We start from the raw sequence: 21548 nt of genomic DNA on the forward strand, positions 1-21548 counted from the left end.
ATAGTAATTATTTCTTCAGATACCACTATGTGGACTTACTTCATGCTTCAGACGAGTGATGACTAAACAATTACAACTAATGAATATTATCCTTCCATCGTTGCTTTACATATAAAATAAGCGCAAAATTGGCACAAAAAAAATTAGCCGTTTGCTTTATTAATCAATTCATGGTTTAAATTAAAAAGTATTTATCGTTTGTATAAAAAAATTATTGCAATATATTATATTCTACTGTATAAGCTAATTACAAAGCTTTTATTCAACATATATTGAGTGATAATTATTATTATACATAAAATTATTTAGTTAAATTTTAATTATTCTATTATATAACTTCAGTAGTATAATATGAATCTACTATTTATTGTACTTAATACGTTTATAGTTTATATTGTAAAATGTTTATATAGTGTTATTGAAATTGAAAATGTATTATCATTTTATTGCCAATAATGTTTAAATCTAAAAATGAAATCGAATGATAAAAATCAAATATTCATAACCATATTGCAGTTACGAAAACCTTGGTGTTAATGTCATTTCCTACTTAGCTATCAACACCATCTTTTATTAAGTGAAATTCATCATCGACCATCAAATCATAAAGGATGGCTTCAAAAGGTCAAAGTTGAAACAGTAATTTAACTATGATATTGCTGTAAGAAATCCACATGGTTGAGAAATGTATAGAGATATATACAATACCTATAATGATTATTTACCATACACTTTTCAACAAAGCTACATAAAGATATGTTTAATGAGTTTTTGTACTACTACTAAGTATCAGATTGTTGAAGAAAAAATGATAAAAATCAGTGATATGAATCAATTTCTATAGTATCAATGCGATACATGGTACATTTTATGTGTCAGTTTTTTACTGAATAACATAATACTAATATATATAAGTCACACATTTTGTAATTCACAAATAAAAACACATTTTCTTATGTTTTCAATGGATATGTGAAACTATTTCGGGACAAATTCAGGGTTGGGTGGGGCAGTCGTAAAGAACATAAAAAAAGTTGAAATGTAATAATTGTCCCACAATTTATTATTGTGAAATATGGCAAATTAATATTATCATTTCAAATTTTGATTTGCTTTTGATAAATAAAATTGACAATAAGGTAATTGTCATGCCAAAATATGCAATCTGGTTTGCATAACATTAGGCTTTTGCAAACATTTTTAAACAGACAATTAGCATGAAGATATATATAGTTTTATACCTGTATTTAGTGCAATGGGATTACACTGACTAAACAGAAAAATTAGTAGATCTTACAGAAATACTGAATATTTGATGGCCTTCTGGGCAAGTCAGATGAGCAGTTTGGTTTCTCAGGTATTCTTATGGCCTGTAATTTTATTCCAAGAATGACTATTAACTACAGTTTCTATTAAAATGCTGCTACAGTAGGCCTATAAGTGATGTTTTCCATGCAATGCACAAGCCATAATGCTCTGTCTACACAAATTTTATGTGAAAAACAAATGTGATGTGCCTGTATATGAACATTATGATGTCATATCACTACAATATTTAAGAATATTACTACCATATTTGGGACACATCACACGTTTTTTTGTCAAACTAGTTTGATAGTGTAAACAGAGCTTTAGACCAACACAGTGTTCAACTTGGCCAAGTTGAACACTGTGTTGGTCTGAAGCTCTGTCTACAACAACATTCATAAATTTCCTACAAGACTAGTTTGTAATTATAAAAAGATAAAAAAAAACTCCCAAGGCTAAGATTTAAGGAATTAAAGAATTAGACGCTTAAAGCCTTTTCCGGGATGTACTTTATAAGACTGTTAACCACAAATAAGTTCCGGATTCAAGGAATGGTAGATTCAAGTATTAGAAACAAGAAATTGTACACCTTGAATGAAATGTCATGGCTACATTTAGTAAATATTGGCAGCTATAGATCCATAACACTGAATATTGGCATATCCATATTATAAAGACATCTATAGATCCATAACACTGAATATTGGCATATCCATATTATAAAGACATCTATAGATCCATAACACTGAATATTGGCATATCCATATTATAAAGACATCTATAGATTCATAACACTGAATATTGGCATAATAATATATAGCTCAATTTGTGGCAGATCAAAGTTTTGACAGGGGGGGGGGGGGGGGGTCGGATGTTTGTGGGCTAGGCCTAAAATATTATTTAACTAAGCTGAGTTCTGTTGGGTTCATTTATTTGTTAAAATATATTTCTACATAAACATTAGCAATTTGCAACCACTCTGCTGAATATTGGCATAACCATAAAGGCAGCTACAGTATGTATAATACTATAATATTACTACTATATAATATTATAATACTGGTACTGGAAGACCCTCTGCTTTTACTGGTACATCATGTTGCCATTAAGGGTGTAAGTAAACCAGGTACTCGTTTCAACAGAAATACAATGTTTTTAAAAGTGAACGTAAGTTGCTTGTGTACACTGGACCTACTCCTGTACATATTCATGCTCAGCTATTTTAAAATGTACATAGTATAAAGTACAATTACGTCAGAGTAGGGTAAACATCTGACAATGACAACAATGATGATGAAATTGATAAGTTAATAAATTTACCATTCATTTTTCCTACATCACAATTATCATTATCAAAAATGGTTTTGCTTTTATCATAAATTTAAGGTACATTATATAACAACAAAAACTAAAAGATTCATCACATTCAAAATGGCCAGGGTAAAGTCATATATCAGGAAGAATTACCACTTAAATATGAAGTTAATTGTCATAAAACATGAAAAGCGTATCACATTTAATATACACATAAGGCGAGTACCATTACAGCTGGTTGAATCTCATGAACAATCACAAGAAAACTAGGTTGCTAAGCAACGTTATACGTATGTATCATCCTTCATCATATTCTATTATGTTCTCCACAGGGTCTTTTGGGAAATATTTGTATTAATACTATGTTCTTGATTACAGGACTTGTGCATATAGTGTAAAGTAAAACTTTATTATTAGGCGACTGCATTTGAAATTTCACTAGCGTCTTGTGTCTTTTAATTTTCTAATTTAGCTAGTGGCATAGTTTATCATGAGTAGACAAGATGTAAACAACTATTTACCTATGTATTATTATTATTTCAAACATGTTTTAATTTTTTTTGTTATTCAGCAGACAATGGATTTTAAAGATAATTTTGATATGGAATATTTTTGGGGATCTTGTTTATTTTATTATTTGTTATTGTTTATTGTGTAAAGACTTTGATACATACTAAAAAAATACAGTATGCATTTCTTTACTTATGAAAATGTATATATTCAACTTGTAAGGTTCAAATAATGATACGATGATTTCCTCATATACAGTGGTTTCATAATAACAATGTAATAGCAATCTACCATAGCAGAACTATACTGTATACAGTAGCACTTAAGAAAAACGTTTAATATGTACAGTATCCAATTTCAATATAGGTTTAAATACTAAGGTACTATATTTGAAATCATCAAACAAAATATGAACACAATGTGAACCAGATAATATACAATAGGGCTACTGTCAACTATTCCAAAAAAAAAGCAACCACCCCTTGGCCAAAACAATCATTAATATGAACATACCCGTAACTACTGCGTCGTCTTCGAAAGTTCCTCTGTGGAAAGGTGGCAGATCGACATGGAGTACTAGTGGGAGAAGTGGCAGTAGTAGTAGTAGAATCATCCATGCTTTAGATAGAGATGAATAGGATATACAGAGAAGAGGATATAGTTGGGTTAGTCTTGTAGCATCACAGTATATCATACCATGGAGAAATAAGTTGATCATACATACACACAGTTGTCAATTGATTGCTACCAATCTAACACTCTAAAATGGGATTTTCTGAAGAACAGCTTTACAGAATCATTCCTTTTGTTGCTTCATGCATGATGGATCAAAATGTAAAAGAAGAAACTTTACAGGGCCATGGTGCATGCCTACTACAGTCAAAAGGTCAACAAAACCCCGTGTGCAAAACCCACACACATACATGCTACAACAACAAACTGAGATACTATACTTCGCACATCCAGCTGTTTAACACTTCCTTGTTCAGATATCTAGACTTCCTGACATTTTTCTCTGCATACCAACGCCGTAAATAGAGAAATCCACTAATTTATAATAATCGTATATATGACGTATTCTATTACATGTATTAAGATTTGAGATTGCATTATTGAAACACAGGCACATAAAACATATTTGATACAGTATATGATTCTGAATACTTAAACCATCAAAAATTAATTGATTATAAAACATAATGCTAATGGTAATTATTTTATGAAAATAGTTTAGAAAAAAATTGGTGCCATTTTTTTAAATTTAAAAATCTTTATACCAGTACATTACAGTTTCGAGCAAAAAAAAAGAGCAAATTTTCTGTGATTTTATTATTCATTTATTTATTTGTTCTTTCTTTAAACTGAAATACACTTTCAATACAAATGTACTGATTTCCAAAGTGGTTCAGTAAACATATTTACAACAAAAATAAAATATAAAAGAAAAACAAAAAGAAAGAAAACAGATATAAAACTATTTACAATTGTGAAGGCAAAAAGGTTAATACATATATGATTTCTATAGTGAAGATTTAAAAGTTGCCAAAGACATATTATGGAGTTCTGATTTTATGTTATTTGGTAGAGAATTCCATAATTTAGTTGATCTATAAACAAAAGTTCTTTTACCCTGAGAGTTATTCCATAACGGAATAGATAAATCATTATTACTTTGGGAGCGAGTGCATTTATTATGGTTATCTACAGTAAATTGAAATAATATTGTTAAGTATCTTGGAGCTATTTCTTTTAAACATTTAAATAGCATTATAAGAATATTTTCATTCCATTTTTCTGTAAGTCTACTCCATCCAAGAGTACTTAAGATATCATTAATAGGGGTATACATGTCTACTGATAACAATATTCTACCTAATCTGTTGATTAAAACCTGAAGAGAATTTCATTCTCTTAAAAACGTCTAAACTTGAATGCTTGTATATGATGTAAAACAAAACAATAAACTAAACAAGGAAACAACTATAAATTTATTAAAAACAAAAAGAGATATACTAATTTGAAACTAATTGGTAATTTTGTATTAACAGTACATACAATAAATACATCAACAAATAAGATACATAATTAATGTACAACTCCCAATATATGTATAGAGACATTTTGATCACAATTTCTTTTTTATTTAATTTGTTCATATTAATTTGTAATTTATTGAATAACGTACAGAACCACCACTGCTCCAGTATAGAAGAGCCACCATTCATAGATTAATGTTTTTTAATAATTATAGAGGGCAACATTTAAATTAAATACAATATTTATCTAGCATCAGTTGCTACAAATATTAAAACATGAGGGCAGTAGACATATATTTTTAAAAGTGAGCTTCACAAAAATATTGATATATATTGTATATAACATATGGATAAATATAAACATTTTTTTTTTTCAATTTTAAATTTAAAAGGAATTTTGCTTGAAAGTGTACAGTATAATTGTAATTTCCAACCCACAACTACTATAGTATCTCCACCATGGTGTTAAAATTATAATTGTCTCCTACGGGGTCCCATACCAAGGTCTACACAATTATTCTTGTATGTACTGTACAGAGTATACTAATGTAAATATCAAGAAGTCATAAAATACAGTAAAAAATGCTTGGAAAATTGCTGCTCGTGGAAGCCAATGAATTCTACTACAAATAGAAATGTGTTAAAATACAATATTATGTGTATGCATGTGGCGAGACAAAAAAAAACTTTAATATAATTTGTGGGAATGTTTATTCCAAACAATGTTCTATGGCAGGTGTTTATTTGGCGGGTCATTATTCAAAGGTTGGCATTTATTCGAATAAATATGGTACCTTTTAACCTATCATAGAGATCTTTATACATACATTTATTCATGTTGAAAATAATTAATTGAATTGAAAATAGAACCATATTCTTAGCTTATAATTTTGTGTAAAAAATATTTATATTAAGAAACATTTAATAAATCAAAGATTTGAATTATAGATATAATAAACGGACACGGATTCAATATTCTCATCTGATTATAAACCTGTCTATGACACCGGAAGTCTACCCACGTAATACGCACTATAACTTCATGATCGTTAAACAGTTTTTAATAGATTTCTTTAAAATTCTTAATTTAGAACTTCTTTGATGCGGATACGAAAAGGAAGACGATGATTTGACGTAAACGGGACATAGAAAGCGTCTAGGGATATATCATCAATATATTTCTAGACAAGAAATTATTAGCAGGATCTAACAAGGAATTTTAAGCAGTTTTATTAGTTTACAATTTCTAAAGAAATAAACAACTGTTGCTAACGATTTTAAAACTCACATTCGGTTTTATACAAAATACATTTATATTCCTTATTTTTTATTTTTACAAAAACCCACAGAAATAAAAGTTACCCCCTACTGTACATAGAGGAAAATATACAAAATTCTCACTATCAACAGATAATTCAGTAAAATTATAAAAATATTATTTTCTCTATTATTGAATGTCATAAATTTATGTGATCAGGAAAAACTTCACTCTTCCCTGATGTGATGAACAGTTTTTCAAAATTATTATTTATCATGGTTAGGGGCGTATTCATGATTAAAAAAGAAACAGTAATTCTGTACCATATAATAATAACAGTCTCTCAGCTTAGATTTTCAAAATGTAGTTAATCATTTTGTTTTAGCTGTCAAAACGGGGAGCATGAGCCCCTTTTGCTCCCCATGGAACTGCCTCTGATGGTATACAGTTTAGAGCATGAGCCCCTTTTGCTCCCCATGGAACTGCCTCTGATGGTATACAGTAGTAGATTCTTAAATGTAGTTTGGTATACCTAGTTTTTTCCATAATCAAAGGGAAAATAGATATTTTTACTTTCTATATGTAATTTCAATACTTTTTAGGCGGCAAAGTACTTTCATATTTTAATTTCAGTACTATTCAGAATTAGAAAAAATGTCAATATACAAAGCATCAATATTGTAAAATGTCTATTCTTTAATGGACTCCCTGTGCTACAGTTCTCTTAGAATTGATTAGTAAAAAGGTCTGAGTAAGCAATGGATGCAAGTATACTCAATTAAATGCCATAAACAGTGCTTATTCGAATAGGAAAGCCGTAATGAGATGTCGAAGAGTACATATGGAAAAGGTTGCCACTGATACAGCTGTTACTGTACAACCTAGTTTTGATCTATCTGTTTTTATTTAGCTTTTAAAGATAAAAATCATAAAACCTGGTCACTATTTAAAAGATTGTCAACTTTACATTCTAAATAGATTTTATATTGAAAAAGAATAAATAAAGGTATTTGAAAATTGTTATTATGTGAGTAATAGTAATTGTATTATCATAACACTGTAGTAATTACAAATAGCGTGATTATAAATGAGCAACTATTTTATAGTGTAGGCCGTATAATAACCTTTAAACGATATTGAATATTTGATCATAACCTAGTGTAGGTATTACCAATAGCTATGAATAAGCCTATTTCTTACATTTAATTTTGTTTATACAGTTTATCGGCTTCAATTGAAAATGTTTGTGTGTACAAAAGACCTATACATACACTGGACACAAACATGGTCACAATTATTGAACAGATAAATATTTACAAAAGCAGTGGATTGGTGTTGCATCATAAATTCTATTTTCTACCCACATATTTCAAATAAATTCAAGAAATCTTTTTTCCACAGCTGTACTGTACAGTAGGCATTTGAATATTGCAAACCATGAATTTTATTGATTGTTCAAAACTGTGTTGTTATAATACTATGTGTTATTGCCATTCCTACATACTGTACATACAGAAATATAGTATTTACGTGAACAAGTTTGAGACGAGACAAATAAATTATTGCGATAAAATGAATTTGAAATAAGATTCATAAGTAAAGTAGGCTGGGTCATACTCAATGATTTGAAAAAAAAGTGATGATCAAAATACTTTACTTTTAATGGTATAGTACTGTACAGATAGGCCAGCATAAGCTAGACATACAGTAGAGTAAATAATAATAATAAAGTACAGTAGTAGGCTGAGTTGCACACAGATGCCAGTGGAGGATCCAGGATGTTTAAATAGGGAAGAAGGGGATGGAGACCCAGGGCTAAAAATGGCGAAATGAAATAAGCCAAGCTTAAATGATGTCCTACAGTATCTGTCTGCATTACAATCTTCAAAAGATGACTTCCACCCTACTTTTCAACCTGCCCCTAGATTAAAAAAAATGATATCTCTCTCTAAATATGCCCTTTAAGCCTGTTTTAATTATCCACAAGCCCAATATCATCGTGGGATAGGCATGTGTTGGAGATCTGTGTCATATTGCTTATGTCCTTTATGCAAGATGCGTTTCTCTTATTACCTCATCTTTTGGATGTAACATAAAGCCGTTGGTTGCATGTACATACAGTACAACACACATGTACATGATAAAAAACTTTGTACTGCATTGTAAAGAGAATGGGATTGTCTCTCAGTTTACTGATTGTGATAGGTGTTATAAAGATGAAAATGAAGAATACTGTAGGTAATACTAGATTTTATATATCAAAAACCAGACCACATTATTTGAAAAATAGTATTGCCTTTTAAGCATACTGTTACTACTGGTATAACATATTGCTGCAATATACTTTTTCGAGTATATCTCCCTCTTTGGGCTTATCTAGGTAAGCCAGGCACGAAATAGACTATATAATCACAGAAATATTTGCGTAAACTACTGTACTACAGTACTACTACTATGAACTTGATATGATTGGGAGGGTTAATATGTGAAATAATTGAATATAAACAGCCTGACATATTTGCACTTATAAATATTAAAAGTATAACAGTACTGTACATATACTAGTGAAAACAAATATTAATTATCAGTGTTTGTTTCAGAGAGAACAGGTGGATCTTAGTGCCTATTTGTTCAGCAATATGTGGGTAAGGTTTAATAAGAACATTACAGTAGTTATTTAATAAGCATGTAATATGTTTCCTGTTTACGTTTAAATTGTTTACAGTAGTACTATATACAATCTTTAGTAGGATACAAATAGGTGGCAAGGAGGTTCATACTACTGTAGCAAAAACAATGGGTTTTGGTGGTTGTATTTTCTAAAACATTATGAAAAAAAATTCTTCAATTAGACAGAAGATGTTGCATGAAGAATATACTGTAAAGCTGCAACGTTTATTAAAGTCATTAACAAATTGAGGAAATCTTATGATGAGTCCTTAATCCAATAGATAAATCACCTCTGTGATAACATAAATTAAAGCATGTATGCTACAGCAAAGCTTGTGAAAAGTATAATATTACCTGGTCAATAATGGCGACATCATTTCACGATCAACAAACATTCATAGTATTAAAGACGTCACTCTATCAAGAGGTTATGAGTTTAGCCTTATAACATAACGTAACTAGTTCAATGCACGATTAAAATGATCAATAATTTTGCAAGTGATTGATGACTGGTGGTTATTTTACCTGAACCTCACATAAAACATGAAGGTTGTTAGGTTCAAATCCCATCCAATTCAGATTTAATGTTGTTTGAATATGCACATTTGTCTTTGTAATGGAATACCACTGTGCATTGTAAACTCTTTAAGGCCAATTTACACAGACGAGCGGTAACGGTAAGCAGAAAAACATGTAGCTTGTCCCACATAGAATCTGTATCTATCTTGAGTTGAAACCGCCCGTCCGTGTTGTGTGTAAATGGGCATAAGGACTAACATAGATTCAATATTTATATTACCGTCACCGCTTGTCTGTGTAATTTGGCCTTTATTCATGCCCTTCCATGTCTCAAAAAGATATTATGATTTGTGGGATGCACCTGAGGGTATGTTCCAGTTATGCAGAGGGGTGTTTAATGAACTTTATTTCAAGTTATATTGCTCCTTAAGGAGAATAAGCCATTGTCGGTTTATACAGCTAGGTATGAAATAGAATATGCTCTTTATTTCAATAAAATTCTTTCTTGTACATTGGCAAAATTTAAAGAGGAGAGAAAATATATATATATTTGAAGAGAAGAGAATATATATAAATACCATTCATTCAAACAGACAAAGGAAATATCCTTTCAATATGCCATACATTTTAATTGATATTTTCTAACACATATGTTTATATATTTTTGTTCACATATTTTCTACAACCTTCCCTCCATCAAAGCCAACAGAACATACTGTATGAATTTATATTGTAAATGAGTGAATGATTTACTAATCCACGAAACTCGAATGTTTTAAGTCATGAACAGTGTTATAATTATCACTTAAAATGTTACATCACAAATGATTAAAACTTAATGAGAAACATCCTGCTAATTAGCAAAATTCAAATGACATCCGAAACAATCCAACCTAAAAATGTACAAACTACACACACATCTAATGTTCAAAAGAATATTTAAATTTATTATAGTTTTTATCCAAATACATATTCATCAACAAATAAAATAATGTAACTTTTTGTTTTGATTTACTTGGCAGGTGTTTCCGATAGGGGTGCTCAAAAGATGTTCTTCTTTTCGTAAATGTATCCTCTCTCCAGGTACTGTAAGCTCTCTAGGCATGATTTAGAGGACCATTGTTACTTTTGGGAGGCAGGATGAAAAATGAGATAAAGGAGGGATAGGTGGAGGAGGGCTAATATCAAAGAGGAATAAATTTGATACAGAGAAGCAAGAATGAGAGAATTTTTTTTTTTGGGGGGGGGGATAGCGACTGCAGGTGTAATTATAATATTTCAATACAAGTATTAGTACCTGGTATAAATTATTTACACATTTTAATGTGTAAATAAATTGATCACCCTATAATATATAGTTACTGGTAATGTAATGTTCTATCATTTAAGTTATTATATGTACTATTATGTATTTTTAATATTGGTTTGATAAACGGAAATGATCAATCACTACATAGTGTTGATTACAGTACATTTTGACTGTATGAAAAATATTACATAACATTTTACAGATATCATTCGGTACGGCTATCTTGTTGTAATACTAGACAAACATGTGGTTGTCCTTCATACAGGTATTAAAATAATAGGATCAGAATTACTTTCTTCCTTTATAATATGTTTTGGAAGTGCATGCAATAGTACTACTAAGCCACTTCAAACTAAGTGTTTAAATTCAGGATATTATTCAAACTCTCCAAATAAAAAAAAAAAACAGTTTTATCGTTAATACAAAACTACAAACAAATCACATTTTCGTTGACCTCATACATACTATACAGTAATTAGACTTTACTGTATCTCAACTTTAAAACCACTTTTGAGGTGTCATGGCTACTTTCTATCTTGGCCTTACCCTAAATTATCAATTGCTTTTATCAGATTTTCAACCAATCATTAACACCGATATAAGCTAAAACTTCCTAAAATTAATCTTTTAATATTTCAACTTCTACAGTATTCTGACACTAAGAATTAAAAAAATGGTGCACTGGTTATTAACATATTATTTCATATATATCTTTCATAGTACATTTCGTGTGATGTAGAGGTGAAGGACGAGTATACAGTTGAGTACCAACCACACCCTTTTTTGCACCTTATTATCTTATAAGCCACTGCGAATTAAAGGCTACCTGTAAAGCTTTGTTTACACTATCAAACTTTATGTGCCAAAAATTGTAATGCCCATATATACTTTATGGACATGATGATGTCATATCATTACAATATTTAAGCATATCACTACCATATTTAAGCATATCACTAACATATTTGGGAACATCACACTTTTTTGGTCAAACTAGTTTAATGGTGTAGACAGAGCTTAAGAAAAAGGTGTAGCGATTCTTTAATGTGGTTTGGCTGAATCTGATCATTCTGTTTTCCATGTGCTATACTATAGTATACCGTAAAAATTGCAGGGATTATAAAGCACTAAAAAGAAGTAGAAAATGAGATGTAGTTTGGTGGTTAACATGTTTGTCTTCTAATCCCAAGGTCCGGGGTTCAATCATGAGTGCCAGGGTTGTAACTCACGACTTGTTTAACTCAATTCCCCAAGCCTCAAGTGAGACTTAGCTCATATTGCAAGGTAAATTATTAAATAGTTTATCCATCCTGTAAATGGTAAGTTACTCGCTGTTGGACGCGTAAGAAAAAAATATATAGCCAACATTAAGAGCTCAACTTTGTTCCTAGACAATTATTAACAAATTTTCTGGGTATAAACAAACTTACTCTTTTGCATAGCAAGTAAAAATAATAGCACCAGTTTCTACAATACTATCATCAGACTAATTTAAATGTATAAAATCTCACTATAGTATAAGAATAGTTTTGTAAAACTAGTTGATGTGTGCACCTTTAAAAAACCTTTAACTGTTCTATAGGGTGGTTCTATTGAGGTTATACAGTATAATTGCTCCATTGGGACCATCCCTATTAAGGGGGAACGTTGGTGTGTCCTGAAAATATCCCCTGAGTAGGAGTTTTACTGTATGAGTTTCTACTGCGCTGTTTTAAATTATTCATACACTGTATATACAGTAACACTGAACATATAACATATTTGGCATGACATTCTACTTGCTAAGACTTTAACTCTTTCACGGATCAGTATTTTGGAATACATTAACATAATGAAGGTAAAGATCTGTGTGCGAACCACTCATTTTAGCTTCTTAGTTATTAGTATTAAGGATAGAAATCCCATTTGAATAGAGATAAAGACAAAACATGGTCCTAATTTTGGGACAGAAGTAGTAGTTGAATTCACAACATCTACTCTTTCATTGCCATTCATAAAAATATTCCCAAATACTTTAACCTAATATTTTAAGTACAGTAATTTATTTTTTACTATGAATTTCTAAATTTAAAAATCCAATAGGTTAAAAAGTTTAAAATACAAAGCTTCCTGTTAGAATTGTCTTGGATAAAAACAAGAGTATTAAGAATTTAGATCAAGATAATCTGCTGTCCCAAAAAAATAAAATCATCATGAAGAAGAAGTGGCAGAAGATGTCAACAGTAATCACATAGGCTTTGATGACCTAGAATTTAACAGATCCATCACAGACTGATCATACATTGTCCATTGAAGTTTATATACAAAGACTATTGTTAAATATAATTGAAAGATTACTAAATTGAATTACTTTGAGTTCTATATTCCCTTCTGGAGAAGTGATCATAACTGAGTGATTACTCCAAGTTCGAGTCATAACTCGTATTATGCAATGTCAGTGATTACTCCAAGTTTGAGTCATACCTCATACCTACAGTATTTATTTATTTTACCTTATTTTATTTCAACAATATTTTACGAGGGTCCATCCAGCCAAAGCTGATCATTAGGGACCCTCACAAAATATGCTGCAATGTCAGTGATTACTCCAAGTTTGAGTCATAACTCGTACCTACAGTATGCTGCAATGTCAGTGATTACTCCAAGTCTGAGTCATAACTCGTACCTACAGTATGCTGCAATATCCGATTGATTACTCCAAGTTCGAGTTTGTACCTATGCTTATGCAATGTCAGTGATTACTCCAAGTTTGAGTCATAACTCGTACCTACAGTATGCTGCAATGTCAGTGATTACTCCAAGTCTGAGTCATAACTCGTACTGTACCTACAGTATGCTGCAATATCCGATTGATTACTCCAAGTTCGAGTTTGTACCTATGCTTATGCAATGTCAGTGATTACTCCAAGTTTGAGTCATAACTCGTACCTACAGTATGCTGCAATGTCCGAGTGATTACTCCAAGTCTGAGTCATTACTCGTACCTACAGTATGCTGCAATGTCAGTGATTACTCCAAGTCTGAGTCATTACTCATACCTACAGTATGCTGCAATGTCCGAGTGAATACTCCAAGTCTGAGTCATTACTCATACCTACAGTATGCTGCAATGTCCGAGTGATTACTCTAAAGTCTGAGTCATTACTCGTACCTACAGTATGCTGTAATGTCAGTGATTACTCCAAGTCTGAGTCATTACTCATACCTACAGTAAGTATGCTGCAATGTCCGAGTGAATACTCCAAGTCTGAGTCATTACTCATACCTACAGTATGCTGCAATGTCCGAGTGATTACTCTAAAGTCTGAGTCATTACTCGTACCTACAGTATGCTGTAATGTCAGTGATTACTCTAAGTCTGAGTCATTACTCATACCTACAGTAAGTATGCTGCAATGTCCGAGTGAATACTCCAAGTCTGAGTCATTACTCATACCTACAGTATGCTGCAATGTCCGAGTGATTACTCCAAGTCTGAGTCATTACTCGTACCTACAGTATGCTGTAATGTCAGTGATTACTCCAAGTCTGAGTCATTACTCATACCTACAGTATGCTGCACTGTCCGAGTGAATACTCAAAGTCTGAGTCATTACTCATACCTACAGTATGCTGTAATGTCAGTGATTACTCCAAGTCTGAGTCATTACTCATACCTACAGTATGCTGTAATGTCCGAGTGATTACTCCAAGTCTGAGTCATTACTCATACCTACAGTATGCTGTAATGTCAGTGATTACTCCAAGTCTGAGTCATTACTCATACCTACAGTATGCTGTAATGTCCGAGTGATTACTCCATGTCTGAAGTTTGTACCTATGCTTATGCCAGGCTGTACCAAACCTTTTGCCACATCTGTACTATTTCAAAGACTATTATGTGAAAAACGAGAATATACAATTATAAAATTGGTTTATATTGTTACCGTATATAAAAATATACGTAAGTATACTGCAGTCGTATACCATTTAAAAAAATGTTAGAATCAATGATATTTTTTGTTCTGTGTTCAAAATATGTTTTCTGAAAAATATTTCAGAAATATCATGTAAATCATGTCATGTCATCTTTTTTACTTTGCATTGGTTAAATAAATTATCTCTAAAAAAAATTTTTTTCTGAAAATATCAAATATACTTTCATGTCATAAACAAGAAATAATGAAAAAAACATGAGGTGATAAACACAATAATTAAAATTTTAGACAAATATTTATTTAAAAAAAAATTAATACTCTTATTAAGATTAATTTCTACAATAAAAGCATGTTCATTGCATCGTTAATTTATTACAGTAATTGGTTTACGTTAATTTATTACAGTAATTGCTTTGCGTTAATTTATTACAGTAATTGCTTTGCGTTAATTTATTACAGTAATTGCTTTGCGGTAATTTTGACTGGTTTTGTTATTATTTTGCTAATGTTATTCTTATTCAGTTTATCAAATTGTTAATGCTAATGTTTACCGCAGCGTTCTGATTTGACCTTTTAGAAGGTTAGTGGGTCGAACTTGCTCTGTAGAAAAACGAGTACAATCATAATTAGTTTATGTTAATAAGATTTGATCTTAATTTTGACACAGAGTATTGGTTGATCAATGGTGTGAAATAAATTTTACAAAAACATGTACCATTTCTTAATATGAATTTTACATTATGATCAGATCTTGTTCATTAATTAACTTAAGTTAAATAGAAAACCATCCTAATACTCTGTATAGAATCAAACATTTCAACATACAGTAAATGAATGTCATTAAAGGCATGTTTAAATATTTTAAGGCATGGTCAAAAATATAATTATTTGCCAACTGACTTGTGCAAAATGTGTGGTTTTGATTTAAAAACTGTCCTGTTATTTAAAAGTTCTCACTTTCAATTTTAGTTGTGAATATTGTCAGACAAACATACAAACCGGATATGAGTGCTACTTACCTGGATAAACCGACAATAGCCTGTGCTCAACTGAAGGAGAGCTACTGTACATACTATAAGGAAACATTAGTTTCATCCTCTATAATAAATGGATTTACCATTAACCATACCTTCACATGGGCATACCCATACGTACAACCATCATCATTACTTAGATAGGTATAGGCCTAGCCTATTTAGGCATAGGTTTCTAGGCCAGGCTTTTGATAAACTACGGTAATATACAAACACTAGCTATAGGTCTAATTCAGCATTTTCTCGTTGCTGAAAACATTTTATATGTATATTTTCACTGAAAAGTTATGGTTTTTCCATTGTTTTCCCTTCACGATATCACACTAAGCAGGTGCATCACAGAAGGAAAACAATATTAATTCATGCATAATGCATGTTGGTATTTATAGTGGCCCACTTAAATCATCAGAATATACTTTTTTTCAAAGGAAACATAGTGCTGCCAACAATACCGTGTTGTGTGGTCAGATTGTAACAACCAAATTGAAAAGCGTTTTTATTTCGTATTTATCTATCGCATTATATTGGATCACAAAAGAAAATTTACTTCTATGTATTTGCCCATGTATTATTCTAACATCATAACAATAACATTATTCTTCGACACAGGGTGCCAAAACGACCACAGGGGCTGTGAAAAAATATATACATTATTAAAAAAAAATAATAACATTAATAAATATATATGCATAGAAATATAGGCAGCCGGATATAAACAAGCCCTGAAGGTAGATTTCAACCTTAATCTACATATATTCTTTCTACCAGTACAAATGATCCACATTGGCAGATGGTTCACACAAACATTATGGCCAGTACTGTATCAATATGCCTACTGGAGAAAATAAATGTTTAAAAAAACCACAAAAATGAAAGTGAATGCTATATTATTATTAGTCAATATATTTGAACAAAATCTTTTTTTCTTCAAATTTAAAAAAAATTCTCGTAATTTTATTGAGAAGACATCAAGCTGTCATAATTATTACGGTTTTCTTCTTTTTAAAAGTATTTAAAGAATAATTTATCCATAATATAAACATTTGACAGGTTGCCATGGTAATAACCTATCCAATTAGCATCTATTTACAGACATTTGTAGGCCTACTGAAGCCACTTTCATGGATTTACATTTTGTTTTAAACTCTGTTTTACCTTCTGATTGCTCTGTACTCTACACTATCATAGAATGTATAGTATCTTTCTGTCAAGAAACAGTATATTGCATTTTAACAGAAAAAAGAAAATAAAAATAGCAAAGAAAAATAAATTCACATAAAAATGAATGTACTATAACTTAAGAAGGCCCTCTATAGTTACAACAAATGTTGCTGCATTTATGACTAGTTTTGGCTAAAAGTTAAATATAAATGTATTTAATAGTTATTTGGAGAGACAGCTTCTGACATTAGTTATTTTTTGCAAAGATATTAATATTAATGAGATAATTAATAAACCCACTGCTTGTAATATATCTAACATCCTGCCTCATTCTATTTTTAGCCAACCTGTTTTAAGTACATTTGATATTGGATAAACCTGTAAAGCTCAAAACTAGTTTGACAAATAAAGTATGATGTGTCCAAATATAGTAGTGATATTCCTAAATATGGTAGTGATATAACATCATCATGTCCATATATGGGCACATCACATTTTTTTTTGTCACATAAAGATTGAGAGTGTAGACAGAGCTTTAGGTCTTATATTTCTGTGACCTGAAATGTTCAGTTTATGACTTAACAATCCAAACAATAATATCATTCTTTACCACATTAATTAATCTAGAGAAGTAGAAAAACAATTTAATTACTAAACCACTAAGTACTCTACACAATAAATAATTATATTAGTCAAGTAGTAAACACTGACTGCCACCATTAAACTACTGTAATAATAACTAACTCAGTTTTATTGCCACTTGGAATTTAATTATTGATTACCGATCATGATACATTTGTAAATCAAAATTAAACAATTACTAGAATAGCAACATAGTAAATAGACCATGCCCAAGCTATAAATGAAGATGTACTTATTATCATTTCTGTACTCTGACAAGAATATTAACATTAGGGAGCTTCCGAGTTGCGACAACTGACAAGCTACGAACAAGTACTGTACGCCATGTATTCCTTGCGCACATGCAGGGAATTCAGGCATGGTTCCTCACTGCATTCCTTGCGCACATGCAGGGAATTCACGCATGGTTCCACAGTATATTCCTTGCGCACATGCAGGGAATTCACGCATGGTACCTCACTGTATTCCTTGCGCACATGCAGGGAATTCAGGCATGGTTCCACACTGTATTCCTTGCGCACATGCAGGGAATTCACGCATGGTTCCACCAGTGTATTCCTTGCGCACATGCAGGGAATTCACGCATGGTTCCACAGTGTATTCCTTGCGCACATGCAGGGAATTCACGCATGGTTCCAGTGTATTCCTTGCGCACATGCAGGGAATTCATGCATGGTACCTCACTGTATTCCTTGCGCACATGCAGGGAATTCACGCATGGTTCCTCACTGTATTCCTTGACGTACAATTTTGGTGGTTCCTAGATCAGACGATGACAAGCAAACCATCAATTCCCAGGTCATAGGTCATCGCAAATTAAAAGCTCTTTTTGGGAAAGGACCTCAGAAAGGTGCAAGCGTACACTATGTACAGTACGCAAAGTTCAACATTTGTGTAAAGCTAGTTTTACCCTTCTGAACTATGGCCGCTATATAATAGACTACATCATTGATTATTCAGCCTGATTTACAGTAGCAATAATTATTTGGATTTAATGGATGGTTGGTATCTTGCCTATTATCTACATTTTTTTACCATGGCTGCATTACAAGTGTCCTTACATCAAAACCAATTACAGCAAGTACTTCAGCCTTATTGGAATTCTAAATTGATTTTTGCAATCAAAAATTATCGGTAAGGTGATATCTTAAAAAGGATAAAGCATATAAGAGAAGAGGTGGCAAACAAGTCCACATACACTTTAATAAACAATTAACATAGGAATAAGAGGATGTAGAAATATTTGTTGATGTGTAACTATCAAGGGTCAAGTGGGCAGTTTGAGATTCGAACACAATATGTGGTGAAAATAATGCCAGCCATACATTTATTATAAAACTCTGGTCAAAATAAAAATTAACATAATTGGTGAATTATCCAGTATTAATCACTTTACCATAATGTGTTTTAATGTACAGCAGATGCAATTACTTATTAACCATTTTATATAATCTTTATCATAACAAATATTAAATTGTAAAAACTAGTTTCAACTATTTAATTTATTCAAGAATTCAGCTATTTCTACTGTAAAGCAGATTGAATGTTTTAACACTTCTACTTAAAGAGTAAATTCTATAATTTGTCTTACGGTTTAAGATAGTAGACGGCAACATAAAGAACTAAAATATTTTGAAGTGTGAAGTGCCTAAAACAACAATAGATTATACACAGCAGCGCAGGATACAGATCATGCTATGCTACAGTACAGTAGATACACTTATAATAATCAAACATATGGCCACGTCAATATCTATGATCAGCAAAATTGCGATGCAGACAGTATCTTCGCTTCTTTGGATAATTTCAAAACAATAACAATTAAGAAACTGAATTATAATTGAAGGTGTAAAATAAGACTTACATCGTGTTGTTTGCGGCATACTACGCTGTCAAAAGAAATGATGAAAGATCAACGTAACGCTGTTGTTTGATATGTCAAAAGAAAGAGCGTTATTCATATGTATCGTACACTGCTGCTCAAGAATTTAAAACATGGAGAAAGGATTTTAATTCGGGGCAATAAATAAGCAATAAAATAGAACGGTCGCTAGACATGTAGTGCAGAGTTTAGAAATGATATTAGGATATGTATATTATAGTTGCTATGGTCATATAGCATGGGTGGGGAGACAAAGGTAAAATGTCTTAAAAAATACTGAATTCAATCAAATTTTTTATTATATTATTTGTTATGTTATACACAATACGGTAGTACAGTATCATAAAATAATAGAAATTCTATTTTTATCAAATTCAGGGTCACGATTAAAATGTTTTCATTGAAAAAATAGTGAAATTTAATAAATATCATGATTAATCCAACATAAAAGAACTTAAAATAAGGAAATTGTTATATGTGACAATGAATAATGAATATGAGATTATTGAACAGTATTTATTTTTGCCTTTAAACACATTACATTTAAAATATGAATGTATGACCTTTAAACAAAATTCAAATAATATTTAAATGTTATTTATTTCATTCCCATACAGCAGTGTATTTACTTTAACACTTAAATACTATATTTAAAATAGGGCCAACTCTCTCCAAACAAAACCAGGCTTTATGAGGTTCAAAAGGTCCAAAAATATTGTTTACCATTAAAAACACATTCAGAATACCAGACTTTCCGGAAACTAGGCATGCTAGATTTTATTACAGGCTAGATATTAGGCTAGACTGTATAATTTAGGCAAATTTTAATTTTAAACTACATAATGATGGAGGTATAGAATTACCTCTATGAAATGATACATTTTAAAGAATGTTACAGTATGTATGCCACTTTCCGTAAATTGAAAGCAAGAATGGGGAAGTTGAATTAAAAAATCAAGCTACTATAATCTTTAATTTTTATCAGTGTTTACAAATAGAAATTAAAAATATATGCCTATCAGAAGTTGATTACTAGATTAGCAAAGATCTACACAGAAAAAAATATAATTTCATAAAAAACAGAAATATCTGCCTATTTAGTATTAAAAGAAAGATTAAAAGTCAAATAAAATTCTAGGAACAACAGATGATCTACAGTCAAGGTGAGAGTATCAAACGATTTTACATTTTTAATGCATTAATTTAACCATATTATTTGTCATACCGGTACCTTCTTTTTTTGCCAACTACTGTAGACTACCAACCATCTAGGTCTGTCAGCTTCAGCTTTAACACCATACATAAACAGTAGGATACTGTAGGTTATACTGATGTATGTACTGTACTGTACAGTGATTTCTTTTAACTAAATAATTCAGTTGTTCAAGTATGAGAATATGGTAAACACTTAATTTTATTCACCTATTTTTAGTAAGGACAGATTTTACACTGAATGGTTTTTGCTCACAAATTAGCAAGTTAAGGTGAAACCAATTAAAATGATGTAATTATCATTATAGCTGTTAATTGTTTTAACTGTGTTATTACCTATTCAAGGATAGACAAATAACCACTACCAGCTGAGCTCACTAAACAATATGAATCTATGGCAACAATCTAAATCTACAGTATGGACGATTTACTATGTACAGTCTGTGCTATTTACAACTAAAAATCTAAAATTTTATTTTTTAAATACTCTCCTCTCTTTGTAAGCTCCTCTACGTGTGCTTAAGGGTCCTTCAAAACAGATTTATTTCTATACACATTTTTAAAACACAAACTTTAGTTTTATACTAGTAGAAAAATGACAAAAGAAAATCCACTAAGGCCTAATAATAGTAGAATATACTATGGATTACATCATGGAGCTATTGTTGTACATGATTTACACAGTAGAGTGTCTGCCATCTAAAATAAATGGATGAATAAATTGAACATAAAGCATTTAACTTTAAGGATTTTGTCATTTCACACAAAAGCTATTA

General features: G+C 31.0%; 1 protein-coding gene across 1 annotated transcript in view; it reads right to left on the bottom strand.

Annotated features, from left to right (window-relative positions):
• LOC140040611 (diacylglycerol kinase zeta-like) overlaps nt 1–4039 on the bottom strand; it is a 52584-nt gene extending 48545 nt beyond the window's left edge. The window contains exon 1 of the mRNA XM_072086672.1: nt 3646–4039. Coding sequence (XP_071942773.1) covers nt 3646–3749 — 104 coding nt within the window. The 5' untranslated portion in view covers nt 3750–4039. The remainder of the gene's footprint in view (nt 1–3645) is intronic.
• Between the last annotated feature and the right edge of the window lie 17509 nt (nt 4040–21548).

The sequence above is a fragment of the Antedon mediterranea genome, chromosome 2 (genome assembly GCF_964355755.1).
Source record: "Antedon mediterranea chromosome 2, ecAntMedi1.1, whole genome shotgun sequence".
Classification (NCBI taxonomy): Eukaryota; Metazoa; Echinodermata; class Crinoidea; order Comatulida; family Antedonidae; genus Antedon; species Antedon mediterranea.